A 19,219-nucleotide genomic window follows, 5' to 3' on the forward strand; every position below is an offset into this window, starting at 1 on the left:
ATGGCTAAAGTGTTGTAGGAAAGTCTCAGAAAAGCTCAAAACAGAATGAAGCAACAAGCAGATAAACATAGAACTGACAGAGAATTTTTAGTAGGAGATTGGGTTTATCTTAAGCTTCAGCCCTATAGGCAGTCTTCGGTGGCAATCCGGAAAAGCCTCAAACTCTCATCCAAGTTTTATGGTCCATATCAGGTGATTAAGAAGATTGACAATACTGCTTATGAGTTACAACTTCCTTCCATAGCAACAATCCATCCAGTTTTTCATGTCTCACAGCTCAAAAGGAAAATAGGCACTGATATAGTTGCCCGTATTGATCTCCCTACATGTACTCCTGATGGTGCTCCTATGACTGAGCGAGTTGCTATTTTAGGAAGAAGAATGATCAAGAGAGGTAACTAGACAGTGACACAAGTTTTGATTCAATGGTCCAACTTGCTTCCGGAAGAGTCCACTTGGGAAGATTAGAGCTTCATCAAATCTCAGTTTCCATATTTTGAACCGTGAGGACAAAGTTCTATAAGGGGCGGGGTTTGTCATAAGAATGAGTAGTAGTAGTTAATTCAGTTGATAAGAGTTTACACTTTAGTTCCATAGTTTTATTAGTAAAAAATTAGTCCAATATAATTCAAATTTCAGTTTTTTGAGTCCTTAAGTTTGTTAGAGTAGAGGTGATGTCACAAGCTGCCAAATGTCATTTTTCCAGATCCCTAGGTAACGGATTTGGCAGAGTTAGTCGTTATTTATATTTGTTTGTATTACAATGATTAGTATGAATGAAAATCTATCCAATTTCCTCTCTAAATTCTTCTCTTCTTCTTTCCTCTTCTCCCCTTCTCCGATATTCTTCTTTACAGAAGAGTCATACTATAAGATTTTTTAGAAACCAATAAAAGTATATGCAGATTTAAAAATAAAGAGAAGATTTGGGCAAAAATCGTAAGAATAGCTAACCTGAAAATTCAACACCACATCTAAGAAGAGCGAATAGAATTGAGAAGTAGGTAAGAAAAGAAGATGAAGAGAGGCGATGGCTGAAAAGCTCAATAACAGAGTTACAAACAGGCAAGCACTTTATGGCTGAGCGAAATGACTCTTCTACCCTTTTTCTATATAATATATAATAAAAATAATAGAAAATAATATAATAGAAAAATGTAACACTCAAAAATTATAAAAATTGAGACTTTTATTGGAATCTAAATTAAACCCATGTGACTATCAAACTTGAACAAAGTACTCAAACCTTAACCTGCACTTTATAGCTTGCGCAACTTGACTATTCCACCGAATATTTCCCACCTGCATAGATATTAGGTAATTATGTCCCAACAAAAACAAAGTTGAGGCAAAAGGGAAAGAAATCGCCTAATTTTTATCCTTTGCTAAGAGTTTAAACTTAAAATCTTATGGATCTTTTCTCACTTTATTAATCACTAGGTTGTACGTATCATGCTTAATTCTTGAGCCCAATTTCACGTGGGCCTGTTGAAATGTTGTCTCTATTGGTCCACACCCTGAGATCGTTATAAGTATTTTTGTCGTGGTGACATCCCCCCCCCCCCAATAACGGATTTTAAGTAGAGCAAAATTTATTTATAGTCACTCGGGCTAAACTTATAACACCCGGTAGCCAAAAATTATAATATATATTTTATAGCCCAAAAGTAATTCTAGCGGTTAGCCAGCGAAATTGGCAAACTGGAGTTTGCAGGAATGGATAACAGTCCACCGATATTGACAAACAGAGGATTTAACTATGTCCCAACTCTTTCCCATGTTTTCTCATCAATCAGATTAAGGAAAATTCACAAGAAAAAATATATTTTTCTTCAACAAATTTTCTATTTTTTTCCAAGAATTTCAAATATCCCACAAAATAAGAACGATCAACAAAATAATCAGAGCAGAATTGGATATACTTCAGAAGTAGCAGGGTGAAGGAGATTATCTTCTCGTGGAAAAGCACTGTGTAGAGCTTGAGTTGCTACTGCTTTACCATTCGCCGAAGAAGAAGATAAGTGTAAAACAGCAAGCTTAAGGGCTTTAGCTCTTTAATTGGGATGGCGGCATATTCAGTGGACATGAAGGTGGAGGTGATCATAAAGAAGTCTTGTTGGGGTCTATAGATATTTCACAAATAAACTCCAGTTGTCAACCGATAATTATATACAATTTTCACAAAAATTAATTTTTCGTTTTTGCTTGTTTTGCATCTTTCCTTTTCAGAATTGTGGAGTATACTCCTTTTTTTCTTTTTTTTACTTTTGAGAAACTGGAAATTTTATTTATATAATACTATGTAGGTTCACACACAGGATCCGTGGAGTATACTCCGTTTGTTACAATTCCTTGATACACTAACAGACAATAAATAATTAAAAATCACAGTAAGATACATCACATCAATTATGTAATGACTGGTTTTACAAACGTGTAGTCATTCAATATACAAAAGAGACTCTTACTATACAAAAACAAATGTACAAATAATCTGTCACTATATAAAAAATATCCAAAATAGACTGTCAATATACAACTTATATACTAAATAGACTGTCATTATATAAAAAATATACAAAATAGATGTCACTATACAAAATATATATAAAAAAGACTGTCACTATACAAAAAAATATATAAAATAGACTGTCATCGTACAATTTATATACAATAGACTGTCACTATACACTTTGAATACACAAAAGCACCGGGAATACATTAATGATACATTGGGAATACATTTCAAAATACGTGATACACTCTAAATACACGGTGTGCACACATTACACGTACAAAATATGTATATAATTTATATATACTATATTTACATATTAGACAATACACATGTGTATACGATTTTGATACATTGTTTAGACAGATTATACATTCATGATACAAAATACAATTGGGATACACTAAATATACACTTTAGATACACAAGCACACTCGAGATAGGCTCAATATACACTAAGGATACACTGTCAAACTTAGGATACAATATATACACAATATTATACATTGCAAAATAATATGTATATAATTTTTCTACAAAACTATAATTTATTAAAATTATCCTGTATGTACAACTTTATACATACATATATACACACATGTTGCACTCAATATATATACTAGGGATACACTGTCGAACTTAGGATACTATATATATTGCTGCATTTTGCCTATCATTAAATCTAATATTAAATAGTATTAAAAAAAGTAAAAGTAAGAGAGAAAAAAGGTGCTAGAATTAAAAGAATTGAAGAAAAAAAGTAAAAACATATAGAAAGAGTAAAAAGTGAAGCGTGATATGTAAGAAAGGGAATATAATTTGGTGTGGGGAAGAAAAAATATCTTGGAAAAATAAAAGTTAGTACCAAAATTTACTTTTGTCTTTTATCTTGATTTTATCCAATGGGCTCTGACTGTACATTTCGGGTTAAGTGCAAAACTTATTTTCCACTAAAAAGAATATATTTTGATCCAATGAGTGAACTTCACACGACAGACTTGACCCAGCCTATCATTTAACAACCCTAAATTTACTATTTCTAGCATCAAAATTCACAACTAGATTGAGTGTAGAGGTAGCGTTCTTGCTTTTGAAAACGCCATGAATGTGAAGATCAGGGAGTACGAATTAACCTGCAAATGTCCACACAAATTATACGAAGTGATGTTGGACGATGTCGAAATCGAAACCGCTGTCACTCATGATCCCGGTTCGGTGTCCGCATGGATTAAGAAGATCGAAATTTCAAACGAATCCCGTCTCCACCGCTTGATTGTCGGCCTCGACATCGAGTGGCTCCCCAACTTCACTGCCACCGCAAACAACCCCGTCGCCACCATCCAACTCTGTGTCGGAAAATCCTGTCTTATTTACCAAATTCTTCACTCCACCAAAATCCCCCGCCGACTCCGCAACTTCCTCCAGAACGACGACTACAGATTCGTTGGGGTTGGTATTAAGAGTGACGTGAAGAAGCTGTGGGACGATTATGGAGTCGACGTGTTGAACACGGTTGATCTCCGGGAGTGGGCGGCGGTGGAGCTGGAGAAGAAGGAACTTCGCACGGCGGGGCTGAAGGATTTGGCGAAGGAAATAGTGGGAATAGAGATTGTGAAGCCCAAGAGTGTGACTATGAGTGCTTGGGATCAGCGTTGGCTTAGCCCTAAGCAGATATGTTATGCTTGCCTTGATGCTTATCTTTCTTTTGAAGTTGGGAGGCTCTTAAGTGCTTGGTATAATTAGAACTTGTTGATATGTTGTATTATTTTATCTATATGACATAAGATCAGTAATTGAAATTGATGTATGCTTATTAGACATTACGATGGGAAAAGGGTAAGACTCCATTAGATAACAATGGTTGGTCGTAAAAAGTTATTCGTATCGTGTGTTTATATTAGAATGCATGTAATTCCTGAAAGTGAATGTGAAAATATATATATATATATATATATATATATATATATATATATATATATATATTAATTATTAAATGAGATGAGTCTCCTTACAAACACATATTTGGTTCCATACCTGATGCGGGTAAATATTTACCATGGTTTGAAGGTCACCTGATTCAAATTTGTAACACTAAACTTCAAATTGTAACCTTTGATTTATCAAGCAGTACTGACATGAACTTTTAATGAATACTAGAAAAGGCTTTGATTATACCAACTACCAAGCAAATTGAGATAGAGGGAGTACATGATACGTGCTGTACATTATTCATTTTGGTTTATAGGTTGTTCAAAAACAAACTTTTACTCTGAAAATGTCATATTACTTTGTTTTAAATGTATATATTTGTAATCATATCTTGTGTTCAACATTACCAATATTTTGTAATCTTTAACAAGATTGAGGCTAGGAGTCTTCGACTGAGTTTCTTCCTCCACTTCTTGATCATTTTTGAACAACTAAAAGACCTGACTTTGATGGCCGTGACAAGGATATATATGTATAATATTGTTTTGTGGTTTATAATTAGTGACCTCTAATGGATCCTAAAGTGAAGCCAAATGCAATGTTGGTACTTCCATTTTTGTCTTCATTGTGTGATGATCACATGCTTGTTGATATTTCGCTTATTTTAAACTCATTTTTCCTTTTCTTTTGTTCAATATTTAGATTTTACTTGTTTTTTCTTTTGCTTTTTTGGCCCAATGTTCTCTCATAACTTCACCCTCACTTTCCACCCTCAATTGTTAATTCACTTTTATTAGTTACTGGCAAAGCTTTGAATTGGAAAGTCATTAGTTTATGCCTAGATTTGGATCTCAATCAGCTTCCTCATAGTCAAACATCCTAAATTTAACTTTGACTCCATAATAAACTAATCAACAGTTAAGCATATTACATGTTTTGGAACTACCTACTAATCACCTCCGTTTTGAACACTCAACTTTATTAACTACCGACATTGTTAGAGATCGTTTGGATTGACTTTAAAAAATGGGTTTTAAGCCAAAAAGTAATAAATTTGGGTTGTCCAGCCTATTGCTTTTGACATATTTTTTAAGTTCTTTTTAACTTTGCAAACCAGTAACTTAAGCTAAAAAGAGCTTAAAAGGTTATTTTACCATCTTAAAAGCAAATATATAAATATAACACTTTGCAACTAAAATAAAATAGTTAAGCAGGGCAAGACCTAAGTTCCATAACAAAACTCCCATCATCTGAAATAAGAAACTACTATATACAAAGAAGAAGTTCACAAAAGAGAAAGATATATTACCAAAGATTTAACATTCTCAAGATTGAAATAGGACTGCAGGAGTTCCTTTCTAGAGTACATACATGTACAAACTTTTCTTTTGTGAGGGATAAGGTTAGAGGCGGATTTAGAGCGCGTTCAGTGAGATCAACTGAACCTGCTACTAGTTACTCGAACCGCAGATGCATATTCAAAACAAAATATTAAAAGTATAAATATATAATAGATCACATCCATTCTGAACCATTGACTTCGACTCACGAAGGTGGCGTTTCATTCATGAGCTTGGACAAAATGTTGGGTGTGGGGGGCTGGGGAGTAATGAACAATACATACTCCATATGAGTGTAGCCAGTGACTACAAAACTCTTTTGACTTTGAAAAAGCATAACTGAATTAAATTAATTTATTTTAAAGAAAGAATGAACTGAGTACTTTTTTGTAATGACTTTTAGATTCCAAAAAGGCGCTTACAGGCTTTTAGGATTCTGCCACTTCCACTTTTCTTCTTCTTAATCTCCATACCTTCATTAGCTTCAGCAACATCATCCAATACTGGAGACGAAATGGTGAATCCCTGATCATGGATCCTGCAATACTTCTCAGAAACTGATGAAGATCTTCTCATTGAAAAAACTCTCTTCACTGATTGAAATGATGTTGATGTAGTACTCCTCTTGCTTCCTTGTCTTTCTAGCTTGAACCTGTTTGCTGAAGCTGCTGCTGAAACAGAGCAAGCCCTGCTCAACTTCACACCACTGGGAATATTGTTGTTGCACTCCCTTTTTTCATCATTGGCAATGCCATCTTCATTTTCATTTTCATTTCCATCATGGGTTTCTTGGTTCTTGATGTGTTGGTTTTTCGATATGGATTCAATATATATGTTCTTGATCTGAACCTCATTAAGTGTTGTGTGGTTTGGGCTAAGATTCTCATTTGTTTTGTGGGGTTGGGGGAAAGATTGGAGATCTGAGAAATCTGTGGATCTTGATTTGTTGCTAGTGTTGTTTCCGTTGATCTTGGTGTATCCTTCCATTTTCTCGTGCTGTTTCTTTGACCCTATATATTCGAACCTATCCAAGAAGAAGTGAGTGTGTGAATGTATACATTGTATATATATGATGTGGAAATGAGGTAGATAGGTTCAAGGGTTGGAACGTATGGTAGAGGACAAAAAATGATGTTGATTGGAAGGTAAGCTGAGATAGATTCACCCTTTATCATAATATGGTAACGTATTATGTCACCAAAAGTAATTTCTTCGTGTAATTTCAATTATTAGTCCACTTATGTAGTTGTCCATCATTGACCAAGAAACAGAGGGATGGGATTTGTACACATAAATATTTAAAAGATGTTATATAGTATACCAGTTGGTGTGCTATTTAATAACCACCTAGTGAGGAATCCTATAATAGTATAGTAAAGTTCCCATATGCCATAGTGGGAACTGGAAAGAGTCAAAATCAGCATTTGTCGCATTATTTCACTAAAGGATTCACAAGATGATACAGCTGTCTATTATTGAAAGTTCCCTTTCTTTCTTTGTTTTTTCCCTCGAAATAGTTGACTGATATTGCTAAATCCATTAAATTATCTATATATGCATGTGTTATGTTATGCGGTGCCTTCCTGAGATTCTTTGGAAGCAATCGATGTCAGTGCGATTACTGTCCGCCAACTGAGGTCCCCTCCGTAAGCTAGACTAGATTGTCAGTGTCGTACGGAAAAACCAATGTCATGAGCAATTGAGAGAGCAGAAAAGAAAATTGAGAATGAAAGAGAAAGTTTGATTGCATTGAATGAAAGCTATTACAGAAAAATAACACGGTGTCGGGAGGAGAGACACAAGTATAGAGAATTGTTTGCTTGTTAGAAAGTTTGATTGCTTGGTCCCACTTAATAATGCTTTAAAAAAATAAATCAAAGTTGCATGACTTGACCTAAATAAGCTGTAAAAGCACACTTAAAGAAAATGCAGTAAAACTACTCTATATTTACAATGAAAAGGACTTAATCTTCTACAAAGTAGAAACAAGTCCGTTGGCAGCAACTTTGTCTTTAGCATTAGGGTCTGCGCACACGGCGTCGTCTGCGCGCGCGGCGTTGTTGGCATCTGCCTGTGGCTGGACGCTGGTGATGGCTAGCGGTGGGGCGACAGAGGCACATGCGCGCTTGTCACTTGGAGCTGTCGAGACCACGAGGCCGACCGTGGCGCTGGGCGTTGGGAGGCTTGCCAGGACGCCACGGGGCACGCGTTCAAGGGGTCATGGGCATGGCTGGAAAGCCGCCCATGACATTCTCCCCCACCTGAGTTGGCGACGTCTTCGGCACCTTACTTGCAAGATAATCATCAATCAGGCTCTTGTAGGCTTTGAGGTTTGTTCCCCTCTCCCAGGTATTCTTTTCTGCATCACATCCCTGCCATTTCACCAAGAACTCCTGGTGATCTTTCCTTAAGGCGTGAATCACTCGATCATCAAGAATAGCTTCAGCACGCCTTTTCCTGGTTGAATTGGGACCTCGAATACTTGGTATTGTGAGTTGGCTTCGTGAAGGGTCCTCCATATCTTCCCGAAAAGGTTTCAGGAGACTGACATGGAAAACGGAATGGATTTTCCACCAAGCTGGGGTATCCACCCTGTATGCAACTTTTTCAATGCGTCTTTCAATGGACAAGGGTCCAATATATTTTTGCAATAGGCGAGGGTCATGGGCCCCTGCAAACAATAACCGCTTTGGGATTTTGACCATCACTTTGTCTCCCACTTGGTATTTAACAAAACGGCGATTCTGATCAGCATGCATCTTCATCCGCTTTTGAGCTTTGACAAGATAGCTCTACACTATCTCCAAATTTTGCTTCTATTCTTTTGAGAAGCTAGCAGCCCGAGGAAATTTTAACATGTTTGGTGCATTCACAGTATGTGGGAGTAGCGGTTGCTATCCGGTAACAATTTCAAAAATGCTTTTGTTGGTACTTGAGCTTTTTGTGAATTGAAACACAGTTGAGCAGTATCCAGAATCACCCAGTTCTTCTGCGATCCGGTTACAAAGTGCCGGAGATATTCCTCTAGCATGCCATTGAATCGCTTCGTCTGGCCATCAGATTGCGGATAAAAACTTGAGTTGTGACTCAACTTTGACCCAAGGCACTTAAAGAGTTGGGTCCAAAGGTTGTTAGTGAAGCGTGAGTCGCGATCACTAACGATGTCTTTAGGTAGGCCCCAATATTTGACGACATGAGAAAAGAAGAGTCGAGATGTATCTTCTGCTGATATATACTGTGGGGCTGCTATAAAGGTAGCATACTTGGAAAACCGATCCACCACAACCAAGATACTTGTGAGATCTCCGACCTTGGGCAATCCGGTGATGAAATCAAGGGAAACACTTTCCCAATGTCCTTTTGGGACGGCTAGTGGTTCCAAGAGTCCTGTCTGCATCAAGCAGTCTGACTTATCCTTCTGGCATACTAGACAAATTTTCACATACTGAGCGACGTCATCGGCCATTTGAAGCCAATAATATGCACGACGAAGCAATGCCATGGTGCGTTCTTCACCAGGATGATCGGCCCACAAAGTATCGTGGCATTCCGCCAGAAGAGCCCTTCGCAGATCTCCTCCTTTAGGAACATAAACTCGGTTCCCTTTCACTTTCAGGAAACCATCTTCTGTGTAGAACTGACGAGTCTTGCCCTGTCCTACCAAATCAACCAAATACTGTGCAGTAGGATCCTTGATGAGTAGATCCAGTATCTGGTATTTTATTGTGGTGGTTACTTCGTTCCCCCTTAGGGTGGCGAATACGCACACCGATGCTAGATCAGCTCTCCGACTGAGAGCACCAGCAACATGATTAGTCTTCCCACTTCGATACTCCAGGTTGAAGTGAAATTCCGCTAGGAGTTCCTGCCACCTGGCCTGCCGACCATTCAACTTTGGTTGGGTCATAAAATGGATAACAACTGCGTTGTCTGCCTTGACCACGAACGGGGTTCCCAGTAGATAATGCCTCCAAAGGCGTAATCAATGAACGACAGCCAATAATTCTTTCCCGTGGGCGGCATAGCGCCACTCTGCATCCTTCAGTTTTCGGGTCTCGTACGTTACGGGATGCCCTTCTTGTAGCAAGACCCCACCAAGTGCATAGTCGGAGGCATCCGTTTGTACCTCGAATGGCTTGGCCAAATCAGGGAGGGCCAAGACGGGGATACTAGACATAGCCATTTTCAATGCGTAGAAGGCCTATGTCCGCTTGGGTCCCCAATCCCAGGGTGTGACCTTCTTGAGGAGTTCTGTCAGCGGCACTGCAATGAGGGAGTAACTTTTCAAAAATCGCCAATAGAAGTTGCATAGGCCAAGAAACGACCTCAAGGCGTGGATATCCTTAGGCGGCGGCCAATCCGTGATGGCCTGAATCTTGTGTTGGTCCATCTTGATTCGTCCTTCCCCGATGACATGTCTGAGGAAGTCAATTTGTTTCTAAGCAAAGGAGCAATTGGATAGCTTCGCATATAATTCGTGCTCCCGCAATCGAGCTAGGACCTTTCGCAAGTGCTCCAGGTGTTCTTCCATGGTCTGGCTATATACCACAATGTCATCCAAGTAGACCACGACGAATTTGTCAATGTATTCTCGGAAGACTTGGTTCATCATGGTGCAAAATGTGGCTGGCGCGTTAGTCAAGCCAAATGGCATAACCAGGAAGTCGTACGACCCATATCTTGTCACGTAGGTCGTCTTCTGTTCATCACCCTCTGCAATCCGGACTTGCCAATAACCTGTCCCCAGGTCTATTTTTGTGAACACCGTCGCACTACCCAGTCTATCAAACAAGTCTGCCATTAGCGGAATAGGGTACTTGTTCTTCACGGTGATTTTGTTTAGAGCCCGATAATCCACGCAGAGTCGTAGACTACCATCATGTTTCTTTTGGAATAGCACAGGGAACCCGTATGGGGACTTGAAGGGTATGATGGTCCTTGTGTCTAGCATTTCCGTCAATTGTCTCTGAAGCTTGGTGAGTTCGGGTTGTGACATTCTGTACGGCGCCCGAGCAGGTGGCTTCGCACCCGGCACCAACTCAATCTCATGGTCCACAGTTCGCCTAGGCGGGAGACGCTTTGGCATTTCTTGTGGCATGATGTCTTCAAATTCTAGTAGTAGCTCCTTCACGGGTGCAGAAATGGGACCCGAGGAGCGTTCAATATCTTCAATGCAGAGGGTAGCCATGAAGGTAGGTTCATGTCTTCTGACTCCCTTCTTCAGCTGCAAGGCCGAGATGTTCTCAACGGCCATCTTCATGGGCATGCACGGGATAATGCAGGGCTTGGCCCCATTTGCTCCCATCATCATTAGCATGTCTGCATAAGGTACGGGCATGGTGTTGGTTTGCCTCAGGAATTCCAACCCCACTATCAACTCGAAGTCATCTATGATCACCACACGCAGGTTAAATTTTCCTTCATAAGGGCCAAGCTTCACTGGTACTTCTTTGGCTATTCCACCAACTGGCTGAGGAGGTGAGTTGATAGCCTTGACACGACCTTTGCCCTTTCCTACAACTAGGCCAAGGCGCTCCACCTGAGTCGAGGCTAAGTAATTGTTGGTAGCACCCGTGTCTATCATGGCCCGAATGGGCTTGCCATTTACCTTCATATCGACGAACATTAAGGTCCTCTCTTGATTTGGAGGAGTCCTCTCATTCGCCTTCTTTTTCCCTTTCTTGGAGATTGGGTAGGGGTCTTTCTTCTTACGGATACCAGCACTGGTTCCCGCTAAGGACTCAGAAATAGAGCCAACAATTGCATTGAATGCACCTACTGGTTCAGTCTGGTCCGCATCATCTGCGTCGTCATCCGTCTCATCATCAAAAGCTTGATGGGCATTCATCTGTACATGTGGGCATTCATTGTTCCAATGTGGTCCGCCGTAATGACGACATCCTAAGGGGGATTTCCTTCCCCGATCGTTATTGTTAGATGCAGTGCTAGTACTGCCTTAGGAGGGAGCCTTAGATTTGGTTGCACTCCGGTCTCCTCCACTAATGCTAGGGCCACCAGTGTTCGGCTGGCTCACTTTGTATCCTCCTCAGACAAGTTGTTGAGGCCTGTTCTTCCGGGCTTCTACTTGATAATCCCCAAGGCACTCCGCTGCTTGGATCGCCTTAGGTAACGTGTCTACCCTTTGTCTCTGCAACTCCATGCGGGCATAAGGTTTCAACCCTTCTAGAAAGGTGAAGAGTTTGTCTTTGTCCCCCATGTTGTGTATATTAAGCATGAGCATTGAGAATTCTCGCACGTAGTCCCGCACTGATTTGGTCTGGCGGAGCTCCCGTAGATTTCTCCTTTCATTGTACTTAATTTTTTCGGGGAAGAACTGTAGGCGTATGGCTGCCTTCAGCTCTGCCCACGTCTCGAGGGCATCTTCATCGGCCTTTATGGCTTCGTATTTCACCCGCCACCAGAGTTTGGCATCTCTCTGAAGATACATGGCAGCAGTTGCTACCTTCTTAGCTTCTTCTAGGCCTCCCACTGCATCGAAGTATTGTTCTATGTCGAAAATGAAGTTTTTCACTTCTTTGGCATTCCAAGCTCCACTGTATGGCTTTGGCTCAGGAATCTTCAATTTTTGTGCCATAGGGGCGAGGTTCACACCACCCCCAAATTGGTTTCTGCCTCCTCGAAGTAGGCCTTGTAAAGCAGCATTTACAATATTGAGCTGGCATGTCAAGTTGTCTATAGTTTGTTGCATGGCAGTCACCCTGTCTGCCTTTTGTTCCCTGTTGGCTAAATCCTCGGCATGCTCCTGCTGGAGGACTTCGAATTTACCAAAAATTCCAGCTGCCTCTGTGGATGCTGTTTGTCAGTCTCCTTCAGAGTCGCGACTGATGTTTTCTATGTCAACTTCGGCCTGGACCAGTGTGCGGTCCAGGTCGTCAAACCTTTGCACTAGGCTGGTCTTTAGGTCAGGCATCATTTCCACGATGGGCCATAATGCGTCAACTGTCCCCTCAAGGGTCGCGATACGATCCCCATAATTCACCATGGTCAGAAATGGTGGTAATTGTAATGTAATCCCTCGTCCGATGTTGAGCCTAGGCTCTGATACCAACTGTTACGCGGCGGCTTCCTGAGATTCTTTGGAAGGGCGACGTAAGGCTAAGCAATCGATGTCAGTGCGATTACTGTCCGCCAACTGAGGTCCCATCCATATGCTAGACTAGATTGTTAGTGCCGTACGGAAAAACCAATGTCATGAGCAATTGAGAGAGAGCAGAAAAGAGAATTGAGAATGAAAGAAAGCTTGATTGCATTGAATGAAATCTATTACAGAAAAATAATATGGTGGCAGGGGGGAGAGACACCAGTACAGAGAATTATTTGCTTGTTAGAAAGTTTGATTGTTTGGTCCCCCTTAATAATGTTTAAAAAAAATAAACCAAAGTTAGATGACTTGACCTAAATAAGTTGTAAAAGCACACTTAAAGAAAATGCAGTAAAACTACTCTATATTTACAATGAAAAGGACTTAGTCTTCTACAAAGTAGAAATAAGTCCGTTGGCAGCAACTTTGTCTTTAGCATTAGGGTCTGCGCACACGGCGTCGTCTGCGTGCACGGCGCTGTTGGCATCTGCCTGTGGCTGGGCGCTGGTGATGGCTAGCGGTGGGACGACAGAGGCACATGCGCGCTTGTCACTTGGAGCTGCCGAGACCACGGGGTTGACTGTGGCGCTGGGCATTGGGAGGCTTGCCAGGACGCCACGGGACGCATTCAAGGGGTCATGGGGCATGGCTGGAAAGCCTCCCATGACAGTTAATGTGTTGTCTCTATCGGCTGTGCACAAGAATAAACATTTCTATAATATATATATATATATATTGCTGAAACTTTAAATTAACATCAAGTTTTGGGTAATTTATATTTTCCCTCATTATGGTACTTTCCATGCATTATGGGTACTAATTGAAAAGAAATAAATCGATGTATAACCCAAACAACTACATGCCCTTATAATTTTTTGTAATTGCCTCATCAAGCTCTTCTACTTCTAATGGAAATATAACATTTTTGTGATCTTAAATTTGTCGAAGTAGTTGACTGATATTACTAAGTTGAATTCAGTAAGTTATCTATATAGAATGATTTGTTTCTATTTAGGAATAATACCCCAGTCCCCAGGTACAATAGTCTTGAGTTGAACTTTCATTGTTCTACTTTAAATATGGACTACTAATGGTTTATTCAATTAATCTAAAGGCAAAATGGCCTTGTAGGCACTTAAACTTGTACTGAATTTTTAAGTCAATATATAAAATTTTGATTTTCCTATTTTAGCACCTCAACTCAACCAATTGAGTATAAATAAACTCCTTCGTCCCAGTGTGTAGCTAAATTGCACAGGAAAAACAAGACAATTTATTATTTTACATGTGTCATTTGTGAGTCCCTTTCTTTAAAACTAATTTATCAAAATTTCTTTCTTATTTTACTTCTTCTACGCCTTTTAGCGCCGATGTCCGAGAAAAAAATCCCAGCCATCACCTGACCATATGCCTCAATTAGTCATGAACTTCCATTGTTGAAGAGCTCTAGCTATGGCGATATACAGAGAAGATAGAAAGAGAAGATAGAAGTGAAGGAGAAGAACATTACTCCCTTTTCTGAATATTGAAATGTACAGCCTACTATATTTACAGAGTACTTTTCACTACTTATAGAGATTAACTACTACTACTATATTACTTCACTAAGTAGTTATATCTCACTAACCACTGACTAACTCTACATTTTAAATATATATGGGACCCACATTCCTCAACACTCTCCCTCAAGCTGAGGGATGAAATGCATTCTTCATTCCCAGCTTGCTCAGTAAGTACTCATGTTGTGGTTTGCACAGTGCTTTTGTTAGTAAGTCTGTGATTTGCTCTGTTGTCCCAACATGTTGCGTTTGAATTAGCCCTTGCACTAATTTTTCCCTTACAAAATGACAGTCAATATCTATATGCTTAGTCCTCTCGTGGAAGATAGGATGTGAAGCAATTTGAATAGCTGTTTTGCTATCACAGTACAATGACACATGTAATTTGATATCCACACTCAGCTCTCTGAATAACCCAACTATCCATACAATCTCAGCAATTGTGGTTGCCATACTTTGAAATTCTGCCTCAGTTGAGCTTCTGGACATTGTTCCTTGTTTTTTTTATTTCCAGGAGATTAGTGCACCACCAAACTTTACCACAAATCTAGAAACTGATCTTCTAGACTCCACACATGCTCCCCAATCAGAATCACAATAGGCTACAAGATGATTGCAGCTACCAACAGGCATAAAGAGTCTAAGTCCTGGTGTAGACTTAATGTACCTTACCACTCTCTTTGCAGCCTCCATGTGAGAAACTTTAGGTGCATGCATATATTGACTGAGCAATTGTACTACAAAGACTATGTCTGGCCTTGTCATAGTTAGGTACAGTAAACCTATCAATCTCTGATAAATTCCTTTATCTTCAAGCAATATATCTTCGGGTGCATCATTTCTTACTTCCTGATCAAACTCAATAGAGGTGAGTTTGTGATTGAACTCAAGAGGTGTACAGACTGGTTTTCCACCTGCTAGGCCAAGTTCAGAAACCAGTTCCAATGCATACTTTCTTTGACACATCAAGATACCCTTTTTAGACCTTGAGAATTCAATTCCAAGAAAGTACTTCAATTCTCCCAAGTCATTCATCTTGAATCTTTCTTGTAATTCTTTTCTGACTTGTCTGATAATGTGTAGATTGTTGCCTGTGATCAGCAAGTCATCCACATATACTAGCATTATCACTAGTTATGTTCCTATCTTCTTAGTAAAAAGATAGTAATCATAATGGCTTTGCACAAACTTCATATCTAAGAGTGCTTCTGTCAGTTTGAGATTTCATTATCTAGGTGCTTGGTTCAACCCATACAAGGACTTGTGTAATTTGTACACTTTCTGATACTCCCCCTGGCTTGAAAAGCCATTTGGAATGTGCATGTAATCCTCCTATACCAAATCTCCCTACAATAATGCAGTATGCACATCCATCTGGAAAACATACCAATTGGAAGCAGTAGCTAAGGCAACTACAGCTCTCACAGTAACCATTTTGGCTACTGGTAAGAATGTTTCTGTGTAGTCTAGGCCTTCATGCTGGTTGTAACCTTTGGCTACCAATCTGGCCTTATATCTCTCCACCTCACCATTGGATCTATACTTGACTTTAAAAACCCATTTACACCCAATAGGAACTCTTTCTGGTGGCAGGTCTACTATAGACCATGTGTTGTTTTCTGCCAAAGCTGAGATCTCAGGTTGCATAGCTTCCACCCACTTAGGATCAACACTAGCTTCACTGAAGGAATTAGGTTCAGCATTAGTAGAATAAGCAGCTAAAGAGGCTTGATAAGCAGGAGAGAGTTGATCATAGGACACATACTATGAGACTGGATATGAGCAAGTAGACTTCTGAGGTTGAACCACATAGTCAGTGAGACACACATGAGGTTTAGAGGGTCTTGAGGATCTCCTAAGTGTTGCAGGGGGATTTAAATGACCAGTGGGAATCTCTACAAGCACAGATGCTAAAGGATCATCACTGATAGGTATAGGAGGAGATGACTGAGTAAAAGGAGAAATCTCCTATGTTTTTAATGTTCACTTAATAAAATCTTGTGATGAGTCTGTGAACTCAAGAATAGGAAATAGATAAGGAACACCATACCTTATATTCTTAAAAAGAAAAATATATTCCTTGAACATAGCATCTCTGCTCACAAAGAAACCTTTGGAATGAAGATCATATAGCACATAGCCCTTTTGAGAATAGGAATACCCCATGAAAACTGGTGAGACTGCTCTAGGACTGAACTTGTCTACTTTGTATACTTTAGTGGCATAACATAAGCTCTCAAATACTCTGAGATGTTAAATGGGTGGACCTTTCTGATAAAGTGCCTCAAAGGGAGTCTTTCCCTGAAGGAGAACAATAGGTAGCCTGTTCAGTAGGTAAACTGCAGTGGACACACATTCACCCCAGAAACGCAAAGGTACATAGGCATGAAATCTCAGTACTCTAGCCATATCTAGAATTGATCTGTGTCTTCTCTCAACAGCTTCATTCTGTTGAGGAGTGTACACACAGGAACTTTGATGAAGAATTCCAAGATTTTGCAATAAGGAAGTCACTTGATCATTCATAAATTTAGTGTCATTATCTGTTCTAAGACATTTAACAGAAGTTCTGAACTGATTTTTAACTATTGCTAGGAAGTTTTTCAATGCCACAATAGTATCAGCTTTAGTGGTTAGAAGAAAGATCCAAATATACTTTGAGTAATCATCAACTAAGGTCAAGAAATATCTTTTGTTATCATGAGTAGGTATCCTATAAGGACCCCAAACATCTGCATGTACAAGATCAAAGACAGAAGTAGAACATGAAGTACTAGGATGAAAAGGGAGTCTGGACTGTTTTGCAATGGGACATACAATACAATGATCACCAGTCGGGTGCAAATCACTTAAGCTATGTATTTTCTGTACCACCTTTAGAGGAGCATGTCCTAACCTTTTATGCCACAAATCCAACTTATTGCAAGATTGTGTGCTACTCTCACTAGTCTTACTAGCACACTTATTTGTACTACTAATAATGGTATTTACAGTTGGTGGTAAATGTTGCTCAGAAAATTATTTGTCTTCAGTCTTGAGAATGTAGAGACCAAGTCCTTCTTTACCAATCCCCAGGACCTTCCCACTAAAGAGTTCCTGAAAGACACAAAAATCAGGGAAGAATGCCACCATACACCTTAGTTCTTTTGTGATCTTAGAGACTAAGAGTAGATTATACTTGAATTCTGGAATATGCAATATGTTCTGAACCTTCTTATCTCTGAAAAAGGAACAGATTCCGGTGTGTGTAATAATAACCTTCTCACCAGTAGGGAGATATACTTTATTTTTATCTGTTTCTGATAATTCTTTATAAGAATCCAATAGATTTAAACTATGCACCATGTGATTAGAAGCCCCTGTATCTATTATCCACTTATGATTCACCAAGGAAGACATAAAAGCATGTGTGTTATCTGTTATTCTTGTAGTTGTTGAATTAGCTACAGGTTCAACATCTTTGCCTTTGTTCAATATCTGCAATATCTGCCGGTACTGTTCTGGAGTAAAGAATTGAGCTGGAGAACTGAGAGTAGAGCTTCCCAAGGAATTATTTTGAGCTTCTGAAGATTGACTGCCATAGTTGCTTACATTGTTGGACTGAGCAGTGAAATTTCTTCCTCTCTTCTTGTTTTTGAAATCACTTGGATATCCATGTAGTTTGAAGCAATCCTCCTTAGTATGTCCTTTGCACCTGCAGTACTCACAATAAACTGGTGACTTGTTGAATGAGTTTTTAGTTTTATAACCTGCAGTGTATCCAGTGTTTGTAGGACCTTCGTTGTTGTTGTAGTGCCTATTACTCATCATAGTTGCAGCTTCATTGGCATCATTAGAACCATATACACATTTTCCATTGATCCTTTGGCTTTCAACATTGATAATCATAGCATAAGCTTGATTCATATTAGGCAGAGGTCTAGTCATCAGCACCTGATTCTTAGCATTTTCATATGAGTCATTAAGCCCAGTGAGAAACTGATAGAGTTTTTGAAGCTGATAGTGCTCAACATGCTTCTTTGACTCAGGACAACCACAAGTAGGAGGAGGAGTCAACATTTCATACTCATCCCACAGTTCCCTTGGTCGAGAAAAGTAAACAGATACAGGGGATACTCCTTGTGTTAGTGTAGCTATTTCCTTATGTAAGTAAGCTGCCCTAGAAGCATTAACTTTGTCAAATCTCTCCCTAAGATCTTCCCAAACATTATAGGCATCCGATGCATAGATTACACTACTAAGCAGATTAGGAGACACGGTATTCATAATCCATGCAAGCATTATCGCATTACATCTATCCCATAGTTCATGAAGGCTAACATCATAGTTGCTCTTTTTGCAGGTGCCTAGAACAAATCCTAACTTGTTTTTGCCATGCAATACAATTTTCAATGACCTACTCCAGATCGAGGAATTTTCCGATCCTTGCAATTGAACAAAAATAAGGACCGAACCTTGCGTATCAGACGGGTGAATATACAAAGGATGATGATGATCAACCTGATCTACTGATTGAGCTACATACATCGTTGCGAGCTGAGGATCAGTAACATCTTCATGAACCGGCATGGTTGTGAATTGAGAAACTTCGAGAGTTTTGAATCGAAGAACAGAAATGAGACTATAGACACATGCACAGATTGATCTCCTCCAAAATCGATCCAATCTAGCAGATCACGCACAAATTTCAAACCCTAGCCTGAGTAGGTGAAATTCGGATGAAAATCGAATCAACCGGTTGCATAAAGCGAGAAATTGAGGCTGAGATTAAATA

General features: G+C 39.6%; 1 protein-coding gene across 1 annotated transcript; it reads left to right on the top strand.

Moving 5' to 3' along the window:
- Positions 1-3,616: 3,616 nt before the first annotated feature.
- LOC107817085 (3'-5' exonuclease-like) lies at positions 3,617-4,258 on the top strand. The gene has a single exon (XM_016642861.2). The coding sequence runs from the start codon at positions 3,617-3,619 to the stop codon at positions 4,256-4,258; it is 642 nt and encodes a 213-aa protein (XP_016498347.1).
- The last annotated feature ends 14,961 nt before the right edge of the window (positions 4,259-19,219 follow it).

The sequence above is a fragment of the Nicotiana tabacum genome, chromosome 19 (assembly GCF_000715075.1).
Source record: "Nicotiana tabacum cultivar K326 chromosome 19, ASM71507v2, whole genome shotgun sequence".
Taxonomy (NCBI): Eukaryota; Viridiplantae; Streptophyta; class Magnoliopsida; order Solanales; family Solanaceae; genus Nicotiana; species Nicotiana tabacum.